At 43.4% G+C, this 27902-nt stretch overlaps 1 protein-coding gene across 1 annotated transcript in view; it reads right to left on the bottom strand.

The window, feature by feature from the left end:
- Positions 1–26656, bottom strand: part of TRPM1 (transient receptor potential cation channel subfamily M member 1) — an 85681-nt gene extending 59025 nt beyond the window's left edge. The window contains exons 1-12 of the mRNA XM_032391279.1: positions 26597–26656; positions 22499–22578; positions 17818–18013; positions 16286–16499; positions 15518–15642; positions 14475–14646; positions 12458–12632; positions 11899–12022; positions 10823–10895; positions 9794–9894; positions 1953–2126; positions 645–779 (exon numbers count right to left, since the gene is read on the bottom strand). Of these exons, the coding sequence (XP_032247170.1) occupies positions 645–779; positions 1953–2126; positions 9794–9894; positions 10823–10895; positions 11899–12022; positions 12458–12632; positions 14475–14646; positions 15518–15642; positions 16286–16499; positions 17818–18013; positions 22499–22578; positions 26597–26656 (1629 nt within the window). The remainder of the gene's footprint in view (positions 1–644; positions 780–1952; positions 2127–9793; positions 9895–10822; positions 10896–11898; positions 12023–12457; positions 12633–14474; positions 14647–15517; positions 15643–16285; positions 16500–17817; positions 18014–22498; positions 22579–26596) is intronic.
- Between the last annotated feature and the right edge of the window lie 1246 nt (positions 26657–27902).

Here is a 27902-nt window from a genome sequence, read left to right on the forward strand (position 1 = left end):
ATCAGTATATTTATTTTACAAGATAGGACTGGTTGTGGTTAAGAAGTATCAACACGCTCAAAAATATGTTAACTACTTTCTATTGAATTATTTTAAACAGCATCTTATGGTGTGCAATATTGTGTGAAAACTTCAGCAAGGATCAAACAACTGCTGAGGACCATTTTCACTATGTGAAATTTTAGAATGGACACAGGGAATGTAAATTCTCAAAATCACATTGTAATAACATACGCCAAGAGGATTTCGCCCTTATACTTGCATTCTCAGATAGTGGAGCTATTTGCTGTGAAAGCTTATTTGTACATTTTTCACTGAAGCTGCTTAAAAAAGTGGGGGTCCCAAGGAACTGCTCACCCTGGTAACTTTTCACTCTGCTAATGATTTAGGAAGCTAGATTCCCTCTTTGTATAAACTAGGTGAGTTCTTACTGCAGCTGTCTGGTGAGGCATGGCGTGAACCTAAGCAGTGGCCAGCATGGGTGAGAACAGCCACCTGCCATTAAATGATGGGCCTCCCAGCTGAAACCAGTGTTCCAGGGAGTCTGCGCTTATCTAAGGGCATTTATGCAAAATATGCACTGGTGATAAATATAATCAGATGGCTAGCTCCCCCTCTGCCCTCCCTCCTTCTAGAACACTCACTGTATTGTAAAGCTCTTCCAGCCTTGGAATGGTGAGAAAGTGCTGCATATTCACTCCGTTTTCAATCAGGAGCTTCACGAAGTCCACTCGATCTAAGACTAAAGCATCCAGCATGGCTTGTTCCAGAGCATTGACCTGAACGAAGCAACAAGAGGGAGCTGCTGAGTGGCTTCTCAGAGGGACTCCAGCAAGAGGCTGACTGGAAGCATCTGGGAAAACGCAGTCTGACCCCCCCTCCCCGAGACCCTAGAGCATGCTGAACCTGGTTCTCTTTGCTGTTTGTCTTGAGTAAATATGCCCCATCTCCCCTCTTTTTTCTCCGTTTGGCCCCTACCTTGCCTATCAAAGTATCAAAGCTTGATAAAAGGAGAAAAGTAAATCCTTCTCTCCTCTTTAAAACAAATTGAAGGGGATTCAAAATTACAGCCAAAATGGCTGCTCTCCCCAGTTTCAATTTTGTTTTAATTAAAATTGAATTTATTTGCTTCTTTTTTGAAATAAAGATGGGAAAGAAAAACCACATAAGCTGTAGCATTCTTTGCAAAATGCAACGACAATCAGTACTTGAACCTCCAAGCTCTGGACTCCATAAACGATGTATTTTGAGGCGGTGGATTGTAATATTTTATACGCCATTATCTATTGCGTGTGCCTCTGTCCTTTAAAAGTGATGGAACCGGCAGCATTCAGTGTAATGTGGAGCCTTCTGCAGAGAGCAGCTGGGGAGAGTTTGTCTTCCTGACTGAGGATGACTGCATGGGAGCCGGCTGGAACCTGGCAGCATGCAGCATGCCACCAGGGTTAGTGGCCGTGACAATGCCCGTCACATGTCACCGCAGAGGCCCAGCACCTTCCTGACTGTGTCCTCAGAGCAGCAAGCCAGGAGCACCGTGCAGCGTGTGGTTCAGCCTCCCGGCCCAGATGAGTGCTGTTACCTGCACATCCCAGTCGTGGGCTCCTTCTTCTGTTCCCTGAACTGTGTTTGTTTTATAATAATTGGGTTTTTTTTTCCATATTTTCAGGCATCAAACATCAACGTGTCTGCCAGGCAGAGCGAGCCCATGTTGGGCACCTCCCTGAGTGGCTTTGTTCTCCCACAGAGCAGGAATGTCTGGCGTTTGTGAAACCTACCATTGCCTTTTGAAATATTGACATATCCCATTAGTGCCCTGCTACTGCCTCCCGGGACTCAGGGCCTGTGTGGGGCTGAAGCAAAGGCAACAGGGACTGCCCCTTTCCCTGGAGAAAGAGGGTGACCCACTTGTGATCGCTGTGATCCCGGGAAAGGGGAGCAAAGGCTGCACGTACCCAGTTCAGCAGCTCGATCTTCCGGGGGTCGGTTTCTTCCTCCACCTCCTCTTTCACTTTCCCTTTCTTCTTGCCTTTTCCTTTCCCTCTTCCCCCCTTGGTGGTTGCTGTTGGCGGCTTCTTTTCCTTCTCCGCGACCTTGTTATCCGTCGGGGGCGCCAGGCTTCCCAGGGGCTGCAGTCCACAGCAGAGATGGGAAAAGATGTTAAAGCTGCCCCTTGTCCCAAGACAGGCGCATGGGCCCCCCTCACCTCCAGGTGCACACGCACGTGCACATGCGCCTGCATGCACATAGAAGCACACAGGCACCCAGGCACAAACATGCACACACGTGCACACACATACATACACGTGCACGCACACACTCAGCCATTGCAGGCCTGCCGCCTGCAGGAGGCCCTGATACCATGAACCACTGTTACTTACGGGCTCGATGAAGCACATTTATGTACTTAAAGTGGTTGACATTTTGATTCAGGTGTGTTTTTGCTGAGAGGTATGTTCAAAGGCACCAAAGGGAAGTTGCTAATAGAGAGGAGAAAATGCCTGTGAAGGGAGCTCAGACAATGGGTATATCTGGTATACCTGAGGAGGCCTGTGTGCATAGAACTGTGGCTGAGCTTACTGGTGGATAAAAAAATCCTCCTGGGTGTTACTGAGGTGTGTGCAATGTGGTGATATGCTGAACGCATCAAGGGAAGAATGTGCTCCACTCAGAGAACAGGAGGGAGTGCAGAAGTGGGAGCTGGCCCCCGGGCCTGTCTTCCGGTCACATGGAGAACATGCATGTGGTGATGGGGGATATGGCCCTGGTGAAGACGCGGGGACACCAACATTGAAACAAAGCTGACTCTCCAGCTGCTGTCATATCTGGCCAGACTCGCCGTGGCCTCTGGCCAAACTCTTCTGGTGAACTGCATGCAAATCTCCATCCCGTCCCTTCCCACGCTCTGCTCCATGTACTCCATGCTGTTTTTCCCATCTGTCCATGGCTCTGGCCATGGCCATGGATGGCTGTTCTGGTGCCACCCCACGAGTGTTTCCCAGTCCTTATGCTGGGCTCTTAGCGCATCTGACTCTGCTGTCTGCATGCTCCGGCTTTCCTATCAGGCCACTGCTTCTTAGCACAGGCTGTAACTGCTGAGGCTCTTTAGGGCTCTGTCCTCAGCCCCCTTCCTTTCTTCCGTACTCTCCCTCAACAACCTTATTGAGGCCCATACTGCTGGTCCCCATGTATTTGCACATGACCTGTCCTTTCTAGCCTCAGTCCGTGTCTCTTCCTAGAGTTCCTGCTGCCAACTTAGCACCTCCACCTGGATGTCTCCCAGGCTGATCTTTCAGCTCATAATGTCCAAATCCACACTCAAAACCACTCCCTTCAACCTGTTCGTCTTCCAGTGTCCTTTAACTCAATGAAGTGGCAAGCCAGAGAATTGAGGATGATTGCTGACATCTCACTCCCCACACTGCCCTCCTCCATGATTAATCTATCTCAAAGTGCAATTGTGTTTAATGCTAAATATTGCTTTATTCTGTCCCATTCTTGACTTCCCTGCCTCTGCTCCAGCCCAAGGTGATGTCTCTCTCCTGAATTACTTCAGTAGCCTATTAACAGGGCTCCTCCCATCTGCCATTGTACCCATCCAATGCATTTTCCACATTAAATCCAGAATGATCCTAAAAATGTAAATGAGATCATGTAACTCTCCTGCTTAAAATCCTTAAGTAGGGCAGGGCAGAGATCGTATTGAGGACACCATGCATGTTTGTGTGGTTCCTGGTCAACACATAGATGTGGATGAATGTCCTGGCTGATTCCTCATGTAGACAAGACTATTATAATCCTCAGGGAAACTGTGACACAGCATTCAACAAATGGTGCTGGGAAAACTGGACATTCACACATAAAAGAATGAAGCTGGACCCTATCTAACATCCTATATAAAAATTAACCCAAAATGGGTCAAAAATCTAAATGTAAAAGTTAAAACTACAAATCTTTTGGAAGAAAAACTAAGGCAAAGCTTCATGACATTGGATGTGGCAATGACTTCTTGGATATGGTGCCAAAGGCAGTGAAAGAAAAAATAGGCAAATGAGACTTCATCAAAATTAACAACTTGTGCATTCACAGAGAGTATCAACAAAGTAAAGGCAACACACCTAATGAAGAACATATTTGCAAATCACATATCTGATAAGAGATTAATATCTAGAATTTATAGAAAACTCCTAAAACTCGACAACAACAAAACCCAGACTGACTCAAAATCAAGAAAAGAACTTGAATAGGCATTTCTTAAAAGAATATCTGCAAATGCCCAAGTACAAGAAAGGATGCTCAACATCATTAATCATTAAAGAAATGCAAATCAAAACCACAATGAGAGGACCCCTATCAAAAACAAGTGTTGGCAAGAATGTGGCAAAACTGGAATCCTTGTGCACTGTTGGAGGAAATGTAAAATGGTGCAGCTGCCATCAAAAAGTTTGGCAGCTCCTCAAGAAAATTAAAAATAGAATAACCATATGATCCAGCAATTCCATTTCTGGGTATATATCCAAAATAATTGAAAACAGGGTCTCAAAGAGGTATTTGTGCACCCATGTTCATAGCAGTGTTATTAAAAATAGCCAAAATGTGGAAGTAACCCAAGTGTCCACTGATGGATGAATGGATAAGAAAATGTGGTCTATACATACAACAGAATATGATTAAGCCTTGGAAAGGAACGAAATCCTAATACATACCAGAACAGAAATGAACCTTGAGTATATTAAGCTAAGTGAAATATGTCAGTCACAAAAGGATAAATACTGTATGATTTCACTTGTATGAGGTATTTAAAGTGGTCAAATTCATAGTGACAGTAGAATGGGGTGCCAGGGGCTGGGGGAAATAGGAAATGGGGAGTTATTGTTTCACAAGTATAGAATTTTAGTTTTACAAGATGAAGAATCTGTGGATGGATGGTGATGTTTGTACCACAATGGGCATGTATTTAATGCCACTGAACTGTACTCTTCAAAATGTTTAAGATGGTAAATTTTATTTAAATGTCTTTTACCGCAATAGCGGCTCCTGGGTGGTTCAGTCATTAAGCGTCTGCCTTTGGCTCAGGTCATGATCCCAGGGTCCTGGGATTGAGCCCCGCATTGGGCTCCCTGCTCGGTGAGCCTGCTTCTCCCTCTCCCTCCCCTTGCTGCTCCCCCTACTTATGCTCTCTCTATTTCAAATAAATAAATAAAATCTTAAAAAAAAAAATAAATGTATTTTACCACAATAAGCAGATTGGGTGAAAAAACAAAAACAAAAACAGGATGATACAGCAGTTGAGGTAACAAAGGGTGAAAGACTGGAAGGAAGAGCAAAAATTGCCAGCCATCCTATTGTGAAGAGCTTCAAGCATCCCTATGGAGAGTTCATGTGGGGAGAAACTGAGGTCAACAACCAGCATCAGCTTGCCAACTATTCCGTGAGCCATCCTGAAGAGGATCCTCCAGCCCCAGTCAAGCCTTCAAATTATGGCAGCCCAAGTCTATTGCTTAATTACAATCTCATGAGAGCCCCTGAGCCTGAACTATCCAGCTGAGCCATTCCCAAATTCCTGACCCATGGACAATGTGTGAGATAATATTTATTGTTGCTCAAAAAAAGAAAAGTCCTTAAGTTGTTCCCCAAGCTCTTGGCCCCAGCCTCTGTCCTATACCTGGTCTGCAGTACTCTGTAATGCACTGCTCCTAGTTGACTTGCAGCCTCCTCCTGAGTCACCCCCTGCTCACTCTGCATTTCAGCCACACTGGCCTTTTTTCTCTCTTCAATAAATTATTTGAAAATGTCCGGTTCTTTCTTGCCTCAGGCCCTTTACATGCTCTTCTCTCTGTATGGAAGGGGCTCACCCCTCAGTCTTCACCAGCCAGCATCTAGTCACCTGTTAGGTCTCAGTGTTAGTTCTACTTTTCCAGCAAGGTCTTGCCTGGTGTCTCAATAAAAAAGTAGCCCTCCCATCCCCCACATTCTGTCTCATGGAAATGTGCATTTTTCCTTCTTAGCAATTACTATAATTTATGATCCAATATTTATTCATTTGATTATCTGTTTCTTGTCTGCCTCCCTTTTCTTGCCCTCCCTCCCACACCATGTCCTTACCAACACCACACAGAGAGTTCTGTAAGGGCTGTGGCAGGTCTGTTTTATTCATCCCTGTGTCCCCAGAACTTAGCACAGTGGCCTGGCACACCAGAAGTTGTTGACCAAAATTTGTTAAGTAAATGAATGAGTAAAAACATAGATTTTTTTTTTTTTTAAAAGTTTGGTTTGGTTCAAGAAAGCCAAAGAAGAGATTAGTTCTACCATTTGTTGCTGCTGGGTGAATGAGAAGAGCAGAATCCCTCCTTTTCTCTTTTAACTTCTGTCTTTGCCATTGGAGAGAATTAAAGATGGAGTAGATGTGGTCAGGCATCGTGAGAGAATTCCTAGATGCTCAAACAAGCTCACCCATTCTTCCTCCAAGGGTTATACCCTAGGATTCTAAGAGCATGGTTGGTAATCTTAGAGGGGTAGCTTTTAGCCTGGGCCAGTAGAATTCTTTATTTTGAGAAGGGGCTTCAGGCACTGCCTGGGGGGAGGTGGCCAACTGGGTGGGCTCTTACCTACTATGTATGTTGCTGCTCTACTCAAGATGCCACTTGTAGAAAGGGCTCTTCTAACTAGAATACCTTGAAAACAGCCATTCTGGAGGAATCACAAATAATAAGAGAGGTGTGACAGGCTGGAGAGAGGGTAGGTAAGGTCTTGCAGCATTTGAGTAGGCTGAGAGGAAAGTGAGATAGTAAGTACATTGAGCGACATAATTTCAATTTTAAATATTTTGATAGGTTGACAAGATGGACTGAATCTAGCAAGTTGAGATGTAACAAGGAATGATGTCTTCCACCCGGGTCCACCTGGGCCCAAGAACAGCTAACCTCAGAACTGCAAGGTGTGGTTTATCAGGTGTGAGCATGATACAACTCTTGGGAATTTCTGCAGGTGGAAACTTAGTACAAGTGAATGATTATATATTGCTGTATTACTAGAAGTGTAGCTCCAGAACAAGGCAAGTGGCAGTCATACTCTGGGCTGCACAAGGTGTTAATTTGTGGGCACTACTCTTTTAAAAGGATATGGGATGGCATGGACCATGTCTGGAGAGAGGAAATTCCTCTTTGCAGCCTCAAATACAGGTTAAACAATCATTTGCTGGGGATGTTGTTCATAATATTCATTTATTATCCTTTTAATGTCCATGGGGTCTGTATTGATGTTCCCGCTTTCATTTTTGATATTAGTATTCTCAGTTAGCCTGGCTAGAGGCTTATTAATTTTATTGATCTTTTCAAATAACTAGATTTGGTTTTGTTGATTTTCTCTATTGATTTCACGTTTTCAATGTTATTGATTTGTGCTTTAATTTTTATTCTAATATATGCATTCAATGCTAGAAATTTCCCTCTAAGCAGTGCCTTTGCTGCTTCCCACAAATTTTGCTAAGTTGTATTTTCATTTTCATTTAGTTGAAAATATTTTAAAATTTCTCTTGAGACTTCTTCTCTGATCTATATGCTATTTAGAAGTATGATGAGTAAACTTGGGAAAATATGTTTAACCTCTTGAGAGCATCAATTTTTTTCCAAACTATAAAATGAGGACAATCAGATCTATTTCAGAGTTGTGAAGGCTGTAATGCTTATGGATGTGAACACATGGGGTAAAGCACAGTGTATGATCTAAACATCAGGCATTATTATCAATTTCTACTTTGAATTTAAGATTCTAGCTCATGTGTTTTACCAAGGGCAAGCCCTTGCCTACAGATGGTAGCCAATTAAATAGTTCTCATCCTGAAAATTAAGCGGACATTTCTTTCTGTTTCAAAAATCTCAGTGAGGCTGGCTAAGGCTTGTAGATTTTGTCTTTAAAATGGGCAGTGGTCTAGAGATCCCCACACCCCACACCCCAAACCTTGCTCTTGGATGCTCAGACTGAGTTTGGCCTATTCCCTTAAAAAAATTGCTAGTCCAAGTTTTTGAGACTCAATATAAATAAATTACCTTATTATATGTACATATCAAAATACTCCCTCTCTCTCTGCTGTTGTTGTTTTTAACAAAACCCTTCAACAAAGAGTTTTGTTGGGACAGTTTTGATTTTTGTACTTAACAAAAAACCTAGATAGAAAAATATTGACTAGTAAAATATAACAAATAAGACCTAAGATTGCTTTGTCATGTAGTAATTATCAAGTCCTCCCTACCATGAGTTCTCTATTATGTCAAGAATTCTAGAAAAACTATAGATTCACAGCCACATAGTTAATCGAGTGCTTCAACCATTAAAGGAAGATTTTGGAGACCATATACTGCATTGTGGGGAGACAGAAGGATTTTGGTTCCAGGTTGCAGTCTTGATCACGTCTCCTGCTTGCACTCTCTCCCCATGGAAATGACTGCAGAAGAGAGAAAATGAGAGAGAAAAATATATTTCAAGAAGAGGCAGACAAGAGCTATTAACAAATTTCTGGAAATACTGATGGGCAGTGAAAACCATGGAGAGGAAGCTGAAGCCCAGAAGGAGTAACGTGGAGGTAGCAGTAGAGGTGGGACCAGATTTTTAAAGAATGAGAGTTAGTGATGGGTGGAAAGCATGGTGATTAGTGGAAGGACTGTCTACAGAGCAGGAGACCACTCATCCCCTCTTGTGTGCCAGGCCACCAGCCCAGTGGGCAGGCGCAGAATAACAGCATTCCTGGGCTTCATCCCCAGGCAGAAACTCAAGAATAGCTGTTAAAGAATTGGAGGGACCTGCTTAGAGAGGCCCAGAGCTTCACTAGTCTGTTCCAATCTGCACAGGGCAAAGCAAAGCTGTTCGGTGACAAAGTAGGCTTCCTACACTAATTAGTCTCATCCCTCACTCTGAAATGGGGATGGATAGGCCAAGGTCTGCAACAGAAAAAGACAAAATGAACTTCATGGGAGCAGCTGACCAGGGAGAAAAACAGAGATAATTTAGGGAACAGAAGAGGACTTACACAAATCCAATTTGTATCCTCAGGTATTGCATTCATGAGATGAAAATAGGCTGGCATGAGAATGGAACCATCAGGAAGTAAGAAAGCCTAGAGCTGTTTACCACATATGCTTATTCTGCACACATCCCCCCACCACCCCCACATATACAACCGTATCACACACACAAACATCCTCTCACACATTATGCATATCACACACACACAGATACCCCAGATATATACCACACACACACTAAACCATACATGCACATCCCACTACACACCACACCACACCCACATAACACACACCCACATAACATACACCCACATACATGCTACACACAGACTCATACACCCCACACCCCAAAGACCACACACACACACACACACACAAACACACACAGAGGATTCTCTAGGCCTCCAGGGTACCATGGAACTGAATTTTTAAAAAAATGCTGTCAGTGCAATCATTGTATTTAATTTTAATGGGCTATCTTCTTTCTTCTTATTCTTGAAAAGGGTAAGCCCCACTTTTCACCAGCGAAGATAAAATATTTACTGTTTATTTCTTCAAGAGCACGGATCTGAATCTGTAACTACTGCTAGTAGCTCTTCTTGCTGGTTCTTTGAAGTTAAACAGCAACAGCTCCTAATGATCCTAATGATTATACATGGGATCATCAGAAACCCCAGATAATTTCCTAAGATCTGTGTCACGAGGGAGAACATACTAATATATCATCTGTACAAGGTCATGGTAAATGGTATAAAATGAGAAACACTTATTTTCACCGGCCAGTGGGGCCCAAAGACAAAGATCTGGCTTCGTGCTATGTCGACGCGGTTCCAAGCCAGTGCCAAGCTCAGCTGGTCTGGGGCCGACGCGTTTGTTCCTGGAAAGGCAAGAAATGAGGCTTTTCTCACTCCAGGCCTGGACCGCCCTGGTTTGGCAGGTGCTGGGTGGTGAGCATGGGCTTCCCTGGGTTGGCTCACACCAGCCTGGAACCAAGCACTCCTGTCTTTTCTCTTGCCTCTGAGTGACTACTCAGGCCCCAAAGCTAAGAACTTCATATTCTCAAAGAGTTGCCTGGGAGGAGGTTGGGGGCAACCTCTTTCCATGCCTACTTGGCTTGGTCTCCCTGGAAGGGACAGAGGAGGTACCCAGTGACTCCAGGACCCTCATCTGCAAGAGGGCAGGAGCCCTGGGACTGCCCTGGCATCTGCCAGGCCAGGGCAAGAGGTGCTGCCCCTCCAAGCCAAAGGTGAGTACAGGCCAAGAGCAAGAGCCCCCAGCAGCAAGGAGACCAGCACAGGACTACCAGGCCTCTGGCCCGATGGTGACATTCTCCTCTCTCCTGTCTGCTCCCTTATTGTCCCAGAATAGCCAAGAGGCATGGAGGAAATGTGTGTCCTAGAGCGACCCCATGAGTGGCCAGGTCGCAGCCTGTCATTAGGAGCGGGATGGGGAAATTGAACACAATCCTGTGGGATGCAGTGATAACAAATGAAAAATGGTTCATGGTCACCTCTATGAGGAAACCCTTAATGATAGACAAATAGAAACTGGTCTGCCTTCAGCCATCACGGGCCATTGGCACCCACAGAAAACACGCCTTCCCGGGAAACCCATCATGAACTTTGTCATTCTCCATGGCATTATACTGAGATAACTCTAGGCACCCTGGTGGGCTGGGGATTCTATCACCAATAGACACAGTTCCTGGCAGAAGAGGGAGTGGGGTTTCCTGGCCATGAGCAAAGCCCCAGGCTAGGCCAGCACTTGCATTCCTGGGCATTTCTCGCTCTTTCCTGAGAGCTCACCTTTCAACAGGGCAGTTAAAATTGCCATCTCGATGTCTTGCTGACCCTCGGCACCCATCCTAAACACGGTGACCTGAAAACGGGTTAATCATGAAAAGATAGGTAAAGCCAAGTTGAAAATGAAAGGGAGAACTGGGGTGTTTTTTTTTTAAAAAAGGACCATAGAAGGGCGCCTGGGTGGTTCAGTCATTGAGCATCTGCCTTTGGCTCAGGTCATGATCCCGGGGTCCTGGGATCGAGCCCCGCGTTGGGCTCCCTGCTCGGCGGGAAGCCAACTTCTCCCTCTCCCACTCCCCCTGCTTGTGGTCCCTCTCTCGCTGTGTCTCTCTCTGTCAAATAACTAAATAAAATCTTTAAAAAAAAGAAAAAGGACCATAGAGCCTGACATGTGATGCAATGATTCTGAGAGTGCAATAATTTTAAACCAGGTGCTTTTCATTTCCACGAGGGACAGCATTGCCCATCCAGGCTCTGAGTCCTTGCCTGGATCCCTATTTTATTATTTTACCCAATCTGCTTCAACACCCTCAAGAGGAAAAAGCCCATTCAGGATCTATGTACTCCAATATCTAAATCGCTATCAGAGATGACACAATCATTTCTACTCAGAAACATGCTCCATTCGTAGGAAATTTGTAGATTTAGAATTTTGAGGGGCTGCCTTATGAGTGTATTCTCCTACCAGCATAATTTGGGAGGGCAAGGAGTGGGAAATAATTACTGTATTTGGAAAGTGAAGGAACAGAATTTTGTAAGCACATCTAAAAGGGTGTGTCTGTCACCCCTCAAGCCTTTACATATGATTAATGTCATAAACCTCAGAATTGATGTGATGTGGCATGGTGTCACCTGACGTTTGCTAAGATCTGAAAGCACCCGGGTCCCTCCTCTGCGCATGCGTATTCTGCTTCCATCACGTGGGCAAAACGGCCAGTTTGGTAGGGATTTGTAAACTGCCCCTTGGCAAAGCCTAAACTAAAATATGAACAAGTCCATCATGCACACATGGGTAGAATTAGCAAGGAAACATAATTCTCTCTGTGGAGCTGGTTTGGAAATAAACTCAAGACACTTACGAGTTCTTTCTTTTTCATGCACTCCATTATAATTGCAAACAGCTGATGCGATTGGGTCTTGTTGCAATTAAATGTTTTCTGAATGGTAACTAGAAGCTGATCCTTGAGGGATTCATTTATTACCCTGTTCAAAGGAAACGCGAAAGGGAAGAAAACAGCACGAGTTAAATCTGTACGGGAATAAATCAGACAGCTCTATGTCCGTCTGGTGTCTTTGACTTGAAACTTTACCATTGGAGGGAATCCCAGGGTAGTAGACAAAAAGGGACTGCAGTCAAAAACTGCATTCACACGTGTCCTAAATTCCAGGCTTGTTGAAAACCTTATAAGGGAAAATGCAGTTGGAGGAGAGTGTACTGCCCCTAGAGAAAGAATTCCGTAAGAAACATCATGCTCTTCACGGCTCCCTCACATGCTGACCTCAGAAAATGGGAGAGCTCTAGTAAATCTTCATTATTTAGCATTTTTGGAATGGCTAAATGTATCATTAAAGATTTCTTCTTGGCCTGACAAGAAGGCAGTTAAAAACCCACCCTCTGTAGCACATCAGAAATCCTACCCTCCTTCTTCACAGTACTTGTGTGCAAAAGACAGAATGTCCGAGGCTCGTCCACTGCCATCGCAAACCACCACGGGGACCGGAGGGTCTTCTCGGAGATATTCCAAGACAATGGAAACCACGTTAGGGCCTCCTTCCACCACCAGGCCCACGAGGGGCACACCCTGCCCCAGTCCTGCAACATAAAACACATTCATCGTAGAGACCGATGTCACAGCACACATTACCTGGGAGGGCAAACTTGGGCCACCATCATCAGCCCGTCAGTGACTAACATGTTCCCCGAGTCCTCCCTCTATCTCCGTCAGATAATAGGACTCTTCAAGGACCCAGGAGGAATAAGCTAACTTAGGGAGGCAGAACCCACAGGGTGAACTCTGAAAAGCAGGAGGTAGCTGGAAGACTCCAAGAACCGGAGATTCTGGAGAGCGAAGACAGTGGGAGTGGAGGAACCACCAAGACACATTTGTCTACTTAACAATTTTACCCCAGACTGGGCAGGACAAGGTTATATGTTGAGCATGTTTCACCCAGGGTCCCTTGGTTGTGATGGGAGTTACTTGACAAGCATTTTAATGAATGGCAAGTAGGAGAAATGTCCTTTGTCTCATAGTTCTGAAGGCCTTCAGATAAAATCTGCTAGCATAGGAGGAGGAAATCTAAACATTTCAAGTGGCCAAATTCAGAGTTTCTGGTTTGCTTCCCTGATGCATTTCTATAGTCAGGAAGTCTTAAAATTTTTTTGAACACCTTTGTCTTCTCCCACCAGGATAATCTCAGTTAAGTTCATTTCAGTGAATATGCACTTAGGGTCTGCCTTGTGCCAGGCCCTGGCCAACAGATACTGGAAAAATGGATCAAGATGATGTGGACCCTGCCTTTGAGATTCCCAACCCAATCAAGGCTTGCCATTCTAGATCCTCAGGAATAGGGAGCCAAATCACTTTATTTTCTTGAAACAGGGTAAAATTGGTTCTTCTTGGTTTACGCTGGACTCCCCAAAGCTCCAAGCTGTGAGAGGTGACGACTGAGCACCCCTTTGCTGTCCCTGCCCCACTCAGAGCCCTAGGCAAAGGATGACAAAGGGAAGCCCACAAGTCACATGGCCAGATGAAGTTGGGTAGTGTGAAAACTTACAAGTCCAAGACAATGAAAAATGTGAGAACAAAAAAGTCAGTCTTCAAGCAGTTTATCAATTGAGATTTGAATCTTGGAAATCCACAGTCCCCTTAGCAGGCAAGTGTTCTAACCACTATAGGCCCCCTCATTAACCTTGACAATGACCATCTCCAGGGCTTAGAGTGGCTTTCACAAAAATCTTATCAGTAATGGTAAAAACAAAATACTCTTTAAAATCTTTTCATAATATTTTGGCAATAAGAACCGCTGGAGTATGAACGTGTTCCAAGAGATGACACCGGTTATTTTCATTCTAACTGGTATTGTTTCATCTGGTTGCGGTTTGTTCCTTTCTCTTAAGCTTGACCTCACCATCTTCCTGTGGGCGGCAGCTCCACTGCAGGGCTGTACCATCTGGACCAGCACAGGTGGATCCCTGAGGAGCAGACGGTTCCTGCAACCGTGTCTACAGGTTTCCCCACCCAGCCCGCCTTAGTCTACACAACTATCTAATGTAACGATCACACTAACACTTAGTTGATGGAAGGAATCCTACTATGTCTTTGAGTGAGAAGTTTTCTTCCTGTTCAGACATTACAAAAATAACTACGGTAATTATACTGGGCAACGTGGTGGGCAATGCCATCACCATGGCAACCGCTGCAGGGTTGTTTCTTGCACCGTCCCTCCCTGTGAACCTGGGGCAGAGCATCACCATACAGCTCAGGGATTGTGATTTGACAGGTGGCCAGGGTGAGGGGGCTAGACAAGTCTGTTGATCTGTTGATCTGATAAGAATCAAGGTGAAAGCTCTCAACACCCTTGGGAAGTTTCCTTTTAGCCCGGGTTTCATGGCAGCAGCGGCAGCCCAGCGCCCATGGCCTTCCCTGGAACTTACTTGTGTTAATCTTCTGCAGAGAGATGTGCTTTTCCAGCTGCCTCCGCAGCTTCACCTCAGCACCGTATTTGCCCAGGGTACCGTTGTCAGCCAGGATGAAGTGAGTGTGCGAGTTGTTGAGCAATGAGAGCTTGCTCAGGGGGTTGGACATGGTCTGGTACACTCTCGTTACCTGACAAAATGCACAACACAAATCCGAGCTGCAGAACTCAGACGTGAAGACCCACAGGGGAAGCAGGAAGAACACATATGTGTACAGTGGCTGCTGGGTCTAATTGTGCACTTAAACCGACTTCTACTTCCCTGTCCTCTCTATTGAAGAATTTCTTTTTGTAAATTTCTATATTACATTAGAAAAAATAAGTTATTTTAGATAATGACAACCCAGCATTTTAGATAGTGATGGCCCAGCACTTGCATTCCTGGGCATTTACTGCAGAGAAATAAAAACTGACAGTAACACAAAATCCTGTACATGGATGTTTGTGGTAGCGTCATTTGTGACAGACAAACTGGAAACAACTCAGATGCACTTGAACAGGTATGTGGCTAAACAAACAATGGTACATCCATACCATGGAATACCACTCAGTAATAAAAAGGAATGAACTATTGATACACATGACCACTTGGATGGATCTCTAGGAATGTGGAGTAAAAAAAAAATCCTTAAGGTTACGAGTACATGATCCCATTTATAGAACATTATTGGAATAATAAAATTATAGATATAAGGGGCAGATTGGTGGCTGCCAGGGGTTAAGGAGGTAATAGGGCTGGGAATGAATTAGGTATGGATATTAAAGGGCAACATGAGTGATCCTAGTGGTGATGGAAATGTTCTGCATCTTGGCTGTATCAATGTCAATATCCTGCCTGTGATACTGTACCATAGTTTTGTAAGATGTTACCATTGGGGAAGGGGGGCAAGGGCATATGGGACCTCTATTATTTCTTACAACTGCAGAGGAATCCACAATTATCTGAAAATAAGGACTTTGATTTAAAAAAAAATTGCCAATATCTGGGAAGAAAACACTTACATCCTTTCCAACCAGGTCTTCCTTATTTTCCACGATGCCCCATGGAGCAATTCCTATAGCACAAACCCGGCCTCTGGACTTGGAGGAGTGGTCTTTTAAGGCATCCCCTACGTGCCTGATAACACCTGTAAGCAGCCATGAATCATATTTTTAGGCCCATTACCTCCCATCATATCTTTATTTATGAACTTTAGGGACCCCTTCTCTGAGCCACTCCATTCCCTATGGAATAGGGTTGAAGCATAATGATCTTCATCATTAAAAGAAAGTATATCAAAAGTCTGAGTTCATAATACTAGTCATTCTGCATTAGCTCTTAGAAAAGGGAAACCAAAAACCAAAAACCAAAAACCAAAGCAATGGTGCATGGACTTCCTTTACAAATTTCTGAGACCTAAAGATGGAAGTAAGTGGGGTTCCTTGGCAATTCTTGGCTGCATTTAGCTAAAGTTGGGAGTCAGACTGCCTGGCATGTCCCTAACCTCTCCCTGCCTCAGTTTCCTCTCCCATAGGACAGTGGAAAGGATTGTCAAGGGCCTCAGGGCTCAGTTTAAGGAATGGCACATCATGGGTGCCAGAAAGGTTGACCATTATCACAATCATATCAAAATAACAAACGAGCTACTGGATAAAGATTTCACTTCTGTCATAAATATTGTTAGGTTGCAATACATTTCATTTTTTGATCTTAATTATTTGAAAGCTCTATGGGAACCACCATGACTTCTGGGTTTGTATGTTTATTGCAAGGGAATAGGCTGCTCTTACCAGTACTGACGCCCCCAGTGAAGATCCAGGCTCCAGTGGTCATGGCAGCCTTGATCAGACCTCTCCCAAAGACCTGTTTCAGCTTGGGTTGCATCTCAAAGTTCTGGAGGCCTCCGTGCACAGATATTAAGAGCTTGGGAAGTTCCAGCTGCCAGTCTTTCACCATAAGATGCAGCAGTGAATCTGGCTTGGTGTCATAGGATACTCTGATATACTGCAAAAGAGTATGTGACACTCAGCCCCGTGCTTGGTTTTCCTCTCGTATCACAGGGAAACAGGGCTACTGCTCTTGTCCAAGCAAAAGCTGTCTTGGCTTTCTGTTCCTCTGTGTGAGTCTGTGGCCAAGTGAGGGAAGGGAACTTTGGAAGAGTTGCCAGATTTAGCAAATAAAAATATAGGACACTCAGTTAAATTTGAATTTCATGTGAACATTGAAAAATGTTTTATTGTAAGTATGCCTTAATGCCATATTTGGGACATACTTATACTAAAAAGTTATGTTCATCTGAAATTCAAATATAACTGGGTGTCCTGTGTTTTACCTGGCAACCCTTGATCTTGAAGAAATCAATTCTAAATTTGGCTCAGCTAGAACCATGGCTCCAGAGGTCGGACAGAGCAATGCTGAGGGAGTGGTCCACTGGCCACACTGAGTGGGTGCTGAGAAAGGGGATCCTGGGCCAACCTCTGGACTTGACCTTCCCCCCAAGGTGAAGAAGAGGTTAATGGTCAGGTATCTGCCTTGGCCCCTATGAACCACTTCTTTGTGTCCATGCCGATATGTAAGGTGCCATTCCAGAAGTCCCTATGTTGTGCTATTTGGAATACAAATGAATTTTATTTGCACAATGATGTTGGGCCAGTGGAATAAAATGAAATTGCAAAAATGATCTGACTGGGCATGTGGGAGTATTATTCAGAATTAGCTGAAAGGACTCACAGTGTTAATGCCTCCCCTCTCTGGCAGGGCTCATCAGAAAGGCAGAGGGCACTCCCTGTTTACACGCAAATGTGAAAGACCTTAGTCTTCTTGGGCCAGCTGAATGCCGGCCCAGGGAGGCTGTGGATGGACTTCAGAGGGAAGTTTTTTTTATTTCCAGACACTCCTAACCCATTTAAGGGGGGTGGGGGCTTGAAGGTCCACAGTCATAAAAAACAAAACCAAACCCCAAACAACCCCAAAAAACAAATAGCGTAATTTCTCACTCATCACTGGAGATGGAGTGATGAGTATGGTTGCAGACTTGGGTCGGAGCATGATTTGTGGATTCACAATTCTGGTATGAATTTAGTGACACTACATGTTTGTTGTTGTTGTTGTTGTTTTTTATAATAGTGCTCAGTTTCCAAATCTCATGACTAAAAAGTTGAATGTGCAGATATATTTCTTGCCTTTGCAATGAAATATCTAGGAAGACTGAGCCACATCCCTGAAAGAAGACCCAGGTGTCTGCGTGTCTGGGGGTCTGGGAGGCTGGGCCTCTGATGGAGACTGTGGGCTCAGCAGCATCCCTTCCGAAGGCCTCTCTTACCATGGCTTTATTAGAGTATCCGCCACCCTGGAATTCAAGAGTTCCATAGGAATCTGTTGGGTAGCTCTGGGTGTGTTTGCTGACAGACCATTTTTCAGGCTGAGTCTCCACTTGTTTACTTTCCTCTTCATTTTTGCTGGATATTATACTTGGCAGAGGGGGGATATGCTGGTTGGTAAGCTGGCCGCAGCAACACCTGAAAACAAAGGTAAAACAGAGTATTTCTATAACATTTTCCTCCTTAATATGAGTTAATCTAAACAGAAGGGTAGCACCCGAATAGGGGCAGACTAACACCTTACTTACCTGGCTTTGTAGGGATAGAAATGCCCCTTATGATGGCCTTTTCCAGATAACCAACATGTATCTATTTATACACCAGTCTGTTTAAAATATATTGGATGGTTGCCCTTCCTTACTGAAGATATTTTAACTCTTTTTGATGTCTTGAAAACATCAATATGGGCATCAATTGTTGAACATTCTGTGACAAAGTATAACCATGCCTTCCAGATATAGAGATGACCTCCCAGGATTTTTCAATATTGTTGAATTCTTCTGTTGCTTTGTAAAACATTTCTCTACATAAGTCACATTGAGAATATATTTCTTTTGCTGCTTATACTTTTATTATCATATTTAAGAATCTTTTGCTAGCAATGTCCACAACAGCCAAACTGTGGAAAGAGCCAAGATGTCCATCAACAGATGAATGGATAAAGAAGATGTGGTATATATATACAATGGAATATTATGCAGCCATCAAAAGGAATAAGATCTTGCCATTTGCAACGACGTGGATGGAACTGGAGGGTATTATGCTGAGCGAAATAAGTCAAACAGAGAAAGACATGTATCATATGACCTCACTGATATGAGGAATTCTTAATCTCAGGAAACAAACTGAGGATTGCTGGAGTGGGGGGTGGGGTGGGAGGGATGGGGTGACTGGGTGATGGACACTGGGGAGGGTATGTGTTCTGGTAAGCGCTGTGAATTGTGCAAGACTGTTGAATCTCAGATCTGTACCTCTGAAACAAATAATGCAATATATGTTAAGAAAGAAAAAAAGAAGAAGAAGAATGGAGCAGGAGGGGAAGAATGAAGGGGGGGAAATCGGAGGGGGAGAAGAACTATGAGAGACAATGGACTCTGAAAAACAAACTGAGGGTTCTAGAGGGGAGGGGGTTGGGAGGATGGGTTAGCCTGGTGATGGGTATTGAGGAGGGCACGTTCTGCATGGAGCACTGGGTGTTATGCACAAACAATGAATCATGGAACACTATATCTAAAACTAATGATGTAATGTATGGGGATTAACATAACAATAAAAAAATTAAAAAAAAAAAAAGAATCTTTTGCTAAATCCAAAGTCATGAAGATTTGCTCCTACGTTTTTGTCTAAGAGTTTTATAGTTTTAGCCTCTACATTTAGGTTTTTGATACCTTTTGAACTAATTTTTATATATGATGTGAAGTAAGGGTGTAAATACATTCTTTTGCATCTTGATATCCAGTTGTTTCCGTACCATTTGATGAATAGGCTATTCTTTCTCCATTTGTTTTGGCAACCTTGCTGAAGCATTGATTGTCCATAGTTGTATGGGTATTTTTGGATTCTCAATTCTATTCCATTGATCTGTATGTCTATCCGTATGTCACTACCACACTACTTTGATTACTGTAGCTTTGTAGTAAGTTTGGAAATTAAGTACTGTGAGTCCTCCTACTTTGTTCTTTTTTAAATAAGATTGCTTTGGCTATTCTGCATCTCTTGCAGTTCCATATCAACTGGCTTGTCAATTTCTACAAAGAAGTGAGCTAAGATTCTGATAGGGACTGCATTGAATCTGTAGATCATTTTGTGAATATTGTCATCTTAACAATGTTAACCTGTTCTGACCCATGAATATGGGCTATATTTTCCAATTATTTAAATCTTTGTTAATTTCTTTCAACAGTGTCTTGTACTTTTCAGAGTAGAGGTTTTGCACTTCTTTTGTAAGTTGATTCCAAAGTATCTTATTCTTTTATTTATTTATTTTTAATTTTTTTTTTTTAATTTAAAGTAGGCTCCATGCCCAGTGTGGAGCCCAGGGTGGGGCTTGAACTCACAACCCTGAGGTCGAGACCAGAGCTGAGATCAAGAGTCCAACGCCTAACCAACCGAGCCGGCCAGGCACCCCAGTATCTTATTCCTTTTGATGATATTGTGAATGAAATTGTTTTGTTATTTTCACTTTCTTATTGTTCATTGCAAGTAGATAGAAATACATATGATTTTTGTATATTGATTTTTTTTTTACACTGCAACCTTACTGAACTTGCTTGTAAGTTACAATTTTTTTTTAGTGATTCCTTAGGATTTTCTATATATAACATAATGTCATCTGCCAATAAAGATAGCTTTACTTCTTCCTTTCCACTATGGATGCCTTTTATGTCTTTCTCCTAATTACCTTGGCTAGGATCTCTTATACAATTTTGAATAGAAGTGGTGAGAGTGGACATCCTTGTCTTTCTCTGATGTTAGGGGCAAAGCATCCAATCTTTCACCATTAAGTAGGATGTTAACTATGGATTTTCATAGATGTCCTTTATTAGACTGAAGAAGTTCTATACCTATTTCCTAGGGTTTTTTTTTTTAAATCATAAAAGGTGTTGCATTTTGTCAAATGCTTTTTTGCTGTCAACTGAGATGATCATGTGATTTTTGTTTTTTATTCTATTGATGTGATGTATTGCATTAATTGGTTTTCTGATGTGAAACCAACCTTGCATCCCTAGGATAAATCCCAGTTGATTATGTTGTATAATTCTTTTTATATGTTGCTAGATTTGGTTTGATAATATTTGTTCAGGATTTCTGCATCCATACTCACAAGATATTGTTGTATAGCTTTCCTTTCTTGTGATTGTCTGGTTTTAATATCCAGGTAGTATTGGCCTCATGAAACTGGAAACTGAGTTGGGGAGTGTTCTCTCATCTTCTATTTTTTTAATTTTTTGTGAAAAATTGGTATTAATTCTTTTAAAAATATTTGGTAAAATTCAGCAGTGAAGCCATTACTTTGTGGCTAATTTTTTATACTAATCCTATGTCTTCATTTCTTATAGGTCTATTCAGATTGTGTATTTCTTCCTGAGTTAGTCTGGTAGTTTGTGTCTTTCTAGGAATTTGTCCATTTCACCTAAGTTATTTAATTTATTGTCATCGGTGTATGAATCATAGCATTTCTCTGTATACATTTCTATTTCTGTAAGATTGGTAGTAATGTCCTTTCATTTCTGATCCTAGTAATTTGAGTTTTCTCTCTTTGTTTCTTCATCAAGTTAGTTAAAGGTTTATGAACTTTGTTGATCTTTTCCACGAACTAGCTTTTGATTTCATTTATTTTTCTCTATTGTTTTAAAATTTTCTATTTTATTAACTTCCATTTTATTCTTTATTATTTCCTTCTGCTTCCTTAAGATTTAATTTGCTCTTACTGAGCCCAGAAGGGGAAGGAGCAGAGCTCTTTTGGTACAAACAGAGTCTAGCCTTTCTTACTGAATTTTTGTTGGCTTTTTTGAATAGATATTTCTTTATTTCCTATTGGCCCTTGGGACCATTTCCAGGGACTTTAAATGGTTGTTTATTCACTCCAGGGTTTTTTTTTAGCCCATGCTAGAGAATGCATGCAACTCACAGAGGAGTCTCATGTGTGAGTCCCCGAGGCCCATTCTGCTTCTTCCCCTGCCTAGCCACTTGGCTGTGTGGGGGACTGCAATGCAGCAGGTGCTAAAGAGGGCTGGCATAGGTAGTTTCCATCAAGGAGGATCTAGGTGCCACTGAAATAAGAAAGGACATTTATGTGCAACAAAAGGAAGACTTTTGTGATCTTTGGCATTGTTCCCCTAATGCATATTTCTTGCCCTGGGGAGTAATCACTGGGGTTTAAGCAGGGAGAGCAATCTATGGGGTGGTGGTGGAAAGGGCGAGCTTGGGGACATGGCAGGGCTGAGGATGTATGTGTCAAATTTGACCTAAGTGCGCTCTGTGTCAGTGATCCTACATGCATGGATTTCATATTGGGTGAACATATGGATAAATCATCCTCCTCTGGCTCTCCAAACTCCGCTCATAGCTATTGTCCTCAGAGATGGGAAGCTTTAGCTAAATTCATCTCCTGTCACTTTCACAGCTTCAGAAGACATACTGTTTATAACAGATTCATTTTCATGTAGGTGAATGAAATTGACATTTTGTGTACAAAGTCTGCCTTTTCATAGAGTTACATCTAGTTCACTTAACCACTCAGATCTTTCCCATGGTGGAGGTACCTGTTTATCTAAATAACATTATGAAACTCTAACAGGAGGCTATGAAGTTACCCTGGAAACCTGTCTAAAGCTGTCAGCATCTCGATCTCCCTAAGACTAGGAGGAACACTGTGGGCCCATCTGGTTATGAGAGCTCATGCTAGATTAGGATGAGGGCTGGACAGCAATCTTTTCTGCATCTTAACAGAGAAGCTTCTTAGCTGAAGTATTCCCCGGTTAATGCCTCCCATGGGGAATGGATTCTGGCCATTCTTCTTGTATCCTCTCCCTCCTCCCACAAACACACAAAGAATAGTGGCTGGCGCCTGGTAGACAAGTGCTGGTTTGGATAATGTCTTAGTTGTGACTTCCAATTTACCTGTTAGGGTCTTTAGTGCTGGGAATTACAAAGATACATTCTCGTTTGCAAAAGGTTTTCTCTATCCAAGCTTTCTGTCCCTGGAAGAGAAAGAAATGAAAATTAGACTGATATGTTCCCAAACTATAGTCAGAGTTCTTTCTTCTACTTTTATAAAACCACTGTGCCACTAACCGGAATTCTGCCCAAAACATCTGAATAGACGCCTCCAGTAATGGTGGATGCAACTCTTCAAGGATTTTAGCTCTGGTTCCTTTTCAGAGAAATGGCTTGGAGGTATGTATTCATGGTTTCCATAGGGCTACAAAACCTAGGCTTTGCATGCAAGTCAGAGTCTGCAAAGGGGGCATGATGCCGCCCTGGAGTAAGCCAGTGCCCAGACAAGCCCTGGTGTGAATGTGAGTTATTGGTGAAGCCAACAAATTCTGCAAGTCTCTGATTAAGACTTCATTTTGCTGTTAAGAACCTCATCTTCTGTGGGCTTCTAGGCACCCACACACCGTAGTAATTTTAGAAGTGCACTCTAACTCGTGCTCAGATTCACTGAATGTTATTTTTATAATTAAAACCATTGAAAGTTGTAAGGAAATGGGCACTCATATAACACTGCTGCTGCTGCTGGACATTGGTACAGTCTCTATCAAGGGCAATTTGGCAATAATATCAAAATTACAAAGCATATATCTTTGGACACTTTGTATTTTACTCTACTGATATGCCTGAACACATGCAAAATGATACATGTTCAAGTTCATTTATTGCATTCATTATTTATGATATCAAAAGACTGGACATCACCTACTGTCTACCAGTAAGGAATTGTTACCTGTGTTATGGAAGAGTTATCCATGGAATTCTCTGTGGCTATCAAAAAAAAAATAATAAGACTTTTTCTCTGTATCAATAGGGAAAGATCACCAAGCTATAGTAAGTGAAAAAGGAAGACGTGGAATAATCTCTAGGGTATTGTCACTCTGTTACGGGGAGAAAATACGTATATGAAAATACACTTGCTTGAAGATAGACACAATATCCTAGGAAGGGTTCACAAGGAGCAGCTAACACGGTTCCTCCAGGGGGTGGGGGGATCTGGAAGCCTGGGGGACATGGGTGAAAAGGAGACACTCACAGACTGGGTGCTCTTTTAAATTCTTGAAAAAGACTTTATTTTTTAACCACAGTTCCTTGTACCCACACATGCATAGCTTCTGTCATTATCAGCACTGTCCACCAAAGTTGGTTGTTTACCAAAGTTGAACCTACACCGACATTTCATAATCACCCCAAACCCATAGTTTACTGAAGGATTCACTCTTGGTGTCATATATCCTATGGATTTGACAAATGTATAATGACACATATCCACCATCACACTATCATACAGAGCAGTTTCACTGCCCTAAACATCCTCTGTGCTCTGCTTTTCATCCCTTCCTCCCCCACCCCAGCCCCTGGCAACCATTCATCTTTTTACTGTCTCCATAGTTTTGCCCTTTCCAGAATGTGATATGGTTGGAATCATATGTAGGTAGCCTTTTCAGATTGGCCTCTTTTACTTACTTATATGCATTTAAGATTCTCCTATGCCTTTCCGTGGCTTGATAGTTCATTTCTTTCTCATGCAGAGTAAGATTTCATTGTCTGGATGAACCACCGTTTATCCCTTCACCCACTGAGGCTGGTGGCTTCCGAGTTTTGGCAAACACAAATAAAGATGCAATAAACACCTATGTGTAGGTTTTTGGGTGGACTTAAGTTTTCCCTTTTAAAATTTTGGGGTTTTTCCCCTTAAAATTTCTGAATTATGTCAATGTATTAACTATTTAAAAATAGAAAAAGTTTGTCTAAAATGCAAAAGTAAAATAAAACAAATTTTTAGAAAGAGAAAAGCCCCTGTGCCCCTCTAACAGTTGGGTTGCTGTCATTTTTCATTTGCCAACCTCTTATTCATCTATGTCCGTTTGTGGAATGTGTTTTTTGTGCAAGGTGCTGTGCTGAGTGTTGGACGGTGTAGCGCCCGCATGTGCTGAAGGAGGTAGGCAGCCCGGGGTGGCTTTCTGGAGCCGAGGGAGGCAGGAAGAAGACCTGACCACTTTACCGGGGAGCCAGCCTCCTTCTCTGTATCTCCTCGAGGCCTGGCTCAATGTGCGTTGTGACATTTGTGTATGTGCGACGTGTGTGCTTGTGTGATGTATTTGTGCACGTGTAGGATGTATGTGTGGTGTATGAGTGTAGAGTGTATGGTGTATGTGTGTGTGTGTGTGTATGTGGTGTGATGTGTGCACATGTGTGGTGGTGTGTATGTGAGTGGGTGTAACATGCGTGGCATGTACATGTGTGATGTGCACAATGTGTGTGGTGTGTGTCAGGCATGTGGCATGTATGCTATGTATCACGTGGTGTGTATATAATATGAATGTGTCCCTGAGGGTGGGCTGGCAGGCACAGGGAAATAGAACAGCCTAGCATGTGAAAGCTGGAGAATCCTGAGCCAGATCTTGGAGAAACCATGGAGGGCAGAGCCTCATGTTCTTGGCCGCTGTCCCACAGTCTCCAGGGAGCATCACAGTGTGACTTATGACCTGAGGGTCTAGTGGCCCTCACCCGCCTGGGCAGCAATGCTGATTTAGGGGTTCCCTCGTGTCCATGGATGTCACCTCTTCAGAGGGTAGCAGCAACACCCACATGTCACAGAGGCTCTCCCCAATGAGGTCATGTCAAGGACCCAATGCCACATTGATTGCTCCACAGGGAGTCCTAGCCCCAGTCTTAGGCATACAGAGACAGTCTAATCAGGGTTTTCATCCTTCTGGAGGGACCTATGGGGCCCCAAGCCTTTCTGGGAAGATCGTAGAGTCAGCCGGTCACTTGGCTTCTTTTTGAGTAAATGGAAGGATTATAATTCAAAATCTTCCCTAGGGGCCTTCAAAAAAGCGATGCTGTATGCCTTTCTCCAAATAATTTAAAACTTGAAAACTACATTGCTAATGAGGGGAAAGTGGCCACATCAGCCCAGAGGAGAAAGCTCAGAGTGGCAAGCCCTGGCCCCACCCCTTCTCATGTGGAGTGTTCCAACAATCCTGCAAAATAGCTAAGCAGAGAATCTGCTGTCTGGAGAGAAAATATGCTTTCCCTTTTGTATGTCCCTCCTCACTTCCCAGAGAGGGTTGGAGGGCCCCCCACTTTTTATAGAGAGTTCACAGTATTTGGACTATATGCCTTCAGTTAAAGACCATAAGCTCTAACAAATATTGAACTCCTATGAGTAGGCTAGTTTTTCACAGAGACATCAGATAGCAATTCTGAAATTACTTTCTGTGTATTCTAGGACAGAACAAAGAAATCAGTATATTGTGGATAATGGGAGCTGGGTTTCTCACTACTGGAGAAGGATTACAAACATGGAAAGTGGGGAAGGTTAGAACAAATCCCTGTAGCAGGGGATTGAAATCGAGATGATCAGTATGAACCCATGGTTTTTTAATGTGTAGAGAGAGAAAAATTTATATAGATATAGGTGTGTGTGGTCCCTCTTTCCACACACACACACACACACACACACACTGAGTATATATAACATATTGTATTAGTTACCTATTGCTTAATATAACAAATTGTCCCCAAACTTGGTGGCTTAAAACAATAAAAGTTATTATCCCACAGTTTCTGCAGACCAGGAATTGGATGAGACTTAGCTGGGTGCTTCTGACTCTGTGTCTCTCTCAGGGATTCAATCAAGCCATGGGTGGGGGTTGTGGTCTCATCCGAAGGAAATCCATTGGGGAGGACCCATTCCTAGCTCCCTCACATGGCTGTTGGCAAGATCCAGTTCCTCTCAAGGGTTGTGGCCCAGCACCTCACTCAGTTTCTTGCCATGTGAGCCTCTCCACAGGGTGCCTCACAACATGGTGGGTGACCTCCATCAGAGGGGGGAGCATAAAAGTCACACAAGACAGAAGCCACAGTCTCTTTAAAGAGTGATATCTCATCACTTTTGCTATATTCCATGCATTGGAAGAGAGTCCCCCAGTCTTGCCCCTCACACTCAGATGGAAAGGATTACTGTAGGATAAGTGGACGTTAAACTTTTTCTATTACAGTGTGAGTGCCTGACATTAAGCCTTTGAGTGCTGAGGCTCCCGTGTCAAAGACATCCATCTCGAATAAACATACGGCCAGGTGTGTGATACAGCTACCAGCAAAACAACCAAATAAAGAACTAGGCTCCCCCCACTCACCAAGCTCCCTCTTTCAGAAAGCCCTGGGTGACCTAGATACCTGACCACTGCCCTTCCTGTGCCCTAGTTCTCGCTCGCATGCTTGAAATTAGACATAGAGAGTAAACCCTCAAAACCCTAGACACCCCACCTTTGGACTCTAATAAAGGTAGAGTTCTAGGTCTGCACTCAATCTCTATCTGTGACCTTGCTGTGTGGTCCTTAGGTGCGCCATATATCCTCCAGGCTTGTGAGTAATAAATCTCATTCCTCAAAGTTTCTTGTTGGTTTTTGCTGAAGTGCATAGTGCAGTCATGATAAGAATGACAAGGGCTGGTCCAGCCACAACATTAGTCCCATGGGGGGGGACATCTGTGTGGACTTGCTGTAAGTAACACAGGCCCTGGCAAGTGCCTCGGATATTCCGAGCCAGGAGCATCACTAGCAATAGGCTGGGACCAACACAATTTCAAAGGCATGAATATCAGGATATCACAAATGTTTCAGGAATGCTACAGGTTGAGGGTAAAAGTTTGAAAAGTAACAGGGCACTTACACAATAGGTGACAGGGCACTTACATAATCTCGTAGAATCTCTCACAGATATTTACTAATTACAAAGAGGAAATTAATGGCTGAACAGTGGACAAATATGGGGAACACCACTTAAAACCAAGTGAGCATCCCCAGTAATGGAACATATATTCACCTTGAGCCTCCCGATAAAATGCAAAAATGCCAAAATTACATAACCTGAACGTAATCAGGAGGAAGCCTCAGACAATCCAAACTGAGGGGCATCCTACAAAATAACTGACCCATACTCCGCAAAAATGTCAAGGCCATGAACGACAAGGAAAGGCCGGGAATGGTTCTAGGGGCTATAGACACAGGACCATGGGATGCCCTTGCATCTCTTGGCCCTGCCCTCTCGCCCGATTCTCTTAGCTCCTCCCCTGCTCCCTCTCTAGGCCCCGCCCCCTGCTCCCTGCTAGGCCCCGCCCTCTCTGCCTGCCCCGTAGGTCCTCCCTCTCAGCTGCCCTCGCCTAACAAACCAGCCGGTGGGAACTTCTAGGAAACCTGTGCCAACGCAGTTGGCAATCAGAAAACCAATGTCCAGCTCCTGGAGGCCTAGGCTCAGGTCCCACATCATCAAAAGGGGAAATGCCACCTGCCCAACAAAATTT

Source organism: Phoca vitulina, unplaced genomic scaffold (assembly GCF_004348235.1).
Source record: "Phoca vitulina isolate PV1807 unplaced genomic scaffold, GSC_HSeal_1.0 scaffold61, whole genome shotgun sequence".
NCBI classification, from domain to species: domain Eukaryota; kingdom Metazoa; phylum Chordata; class Mammalia; order Carnivora; family Phocidae; genus Phoca; species Phoca vitulina.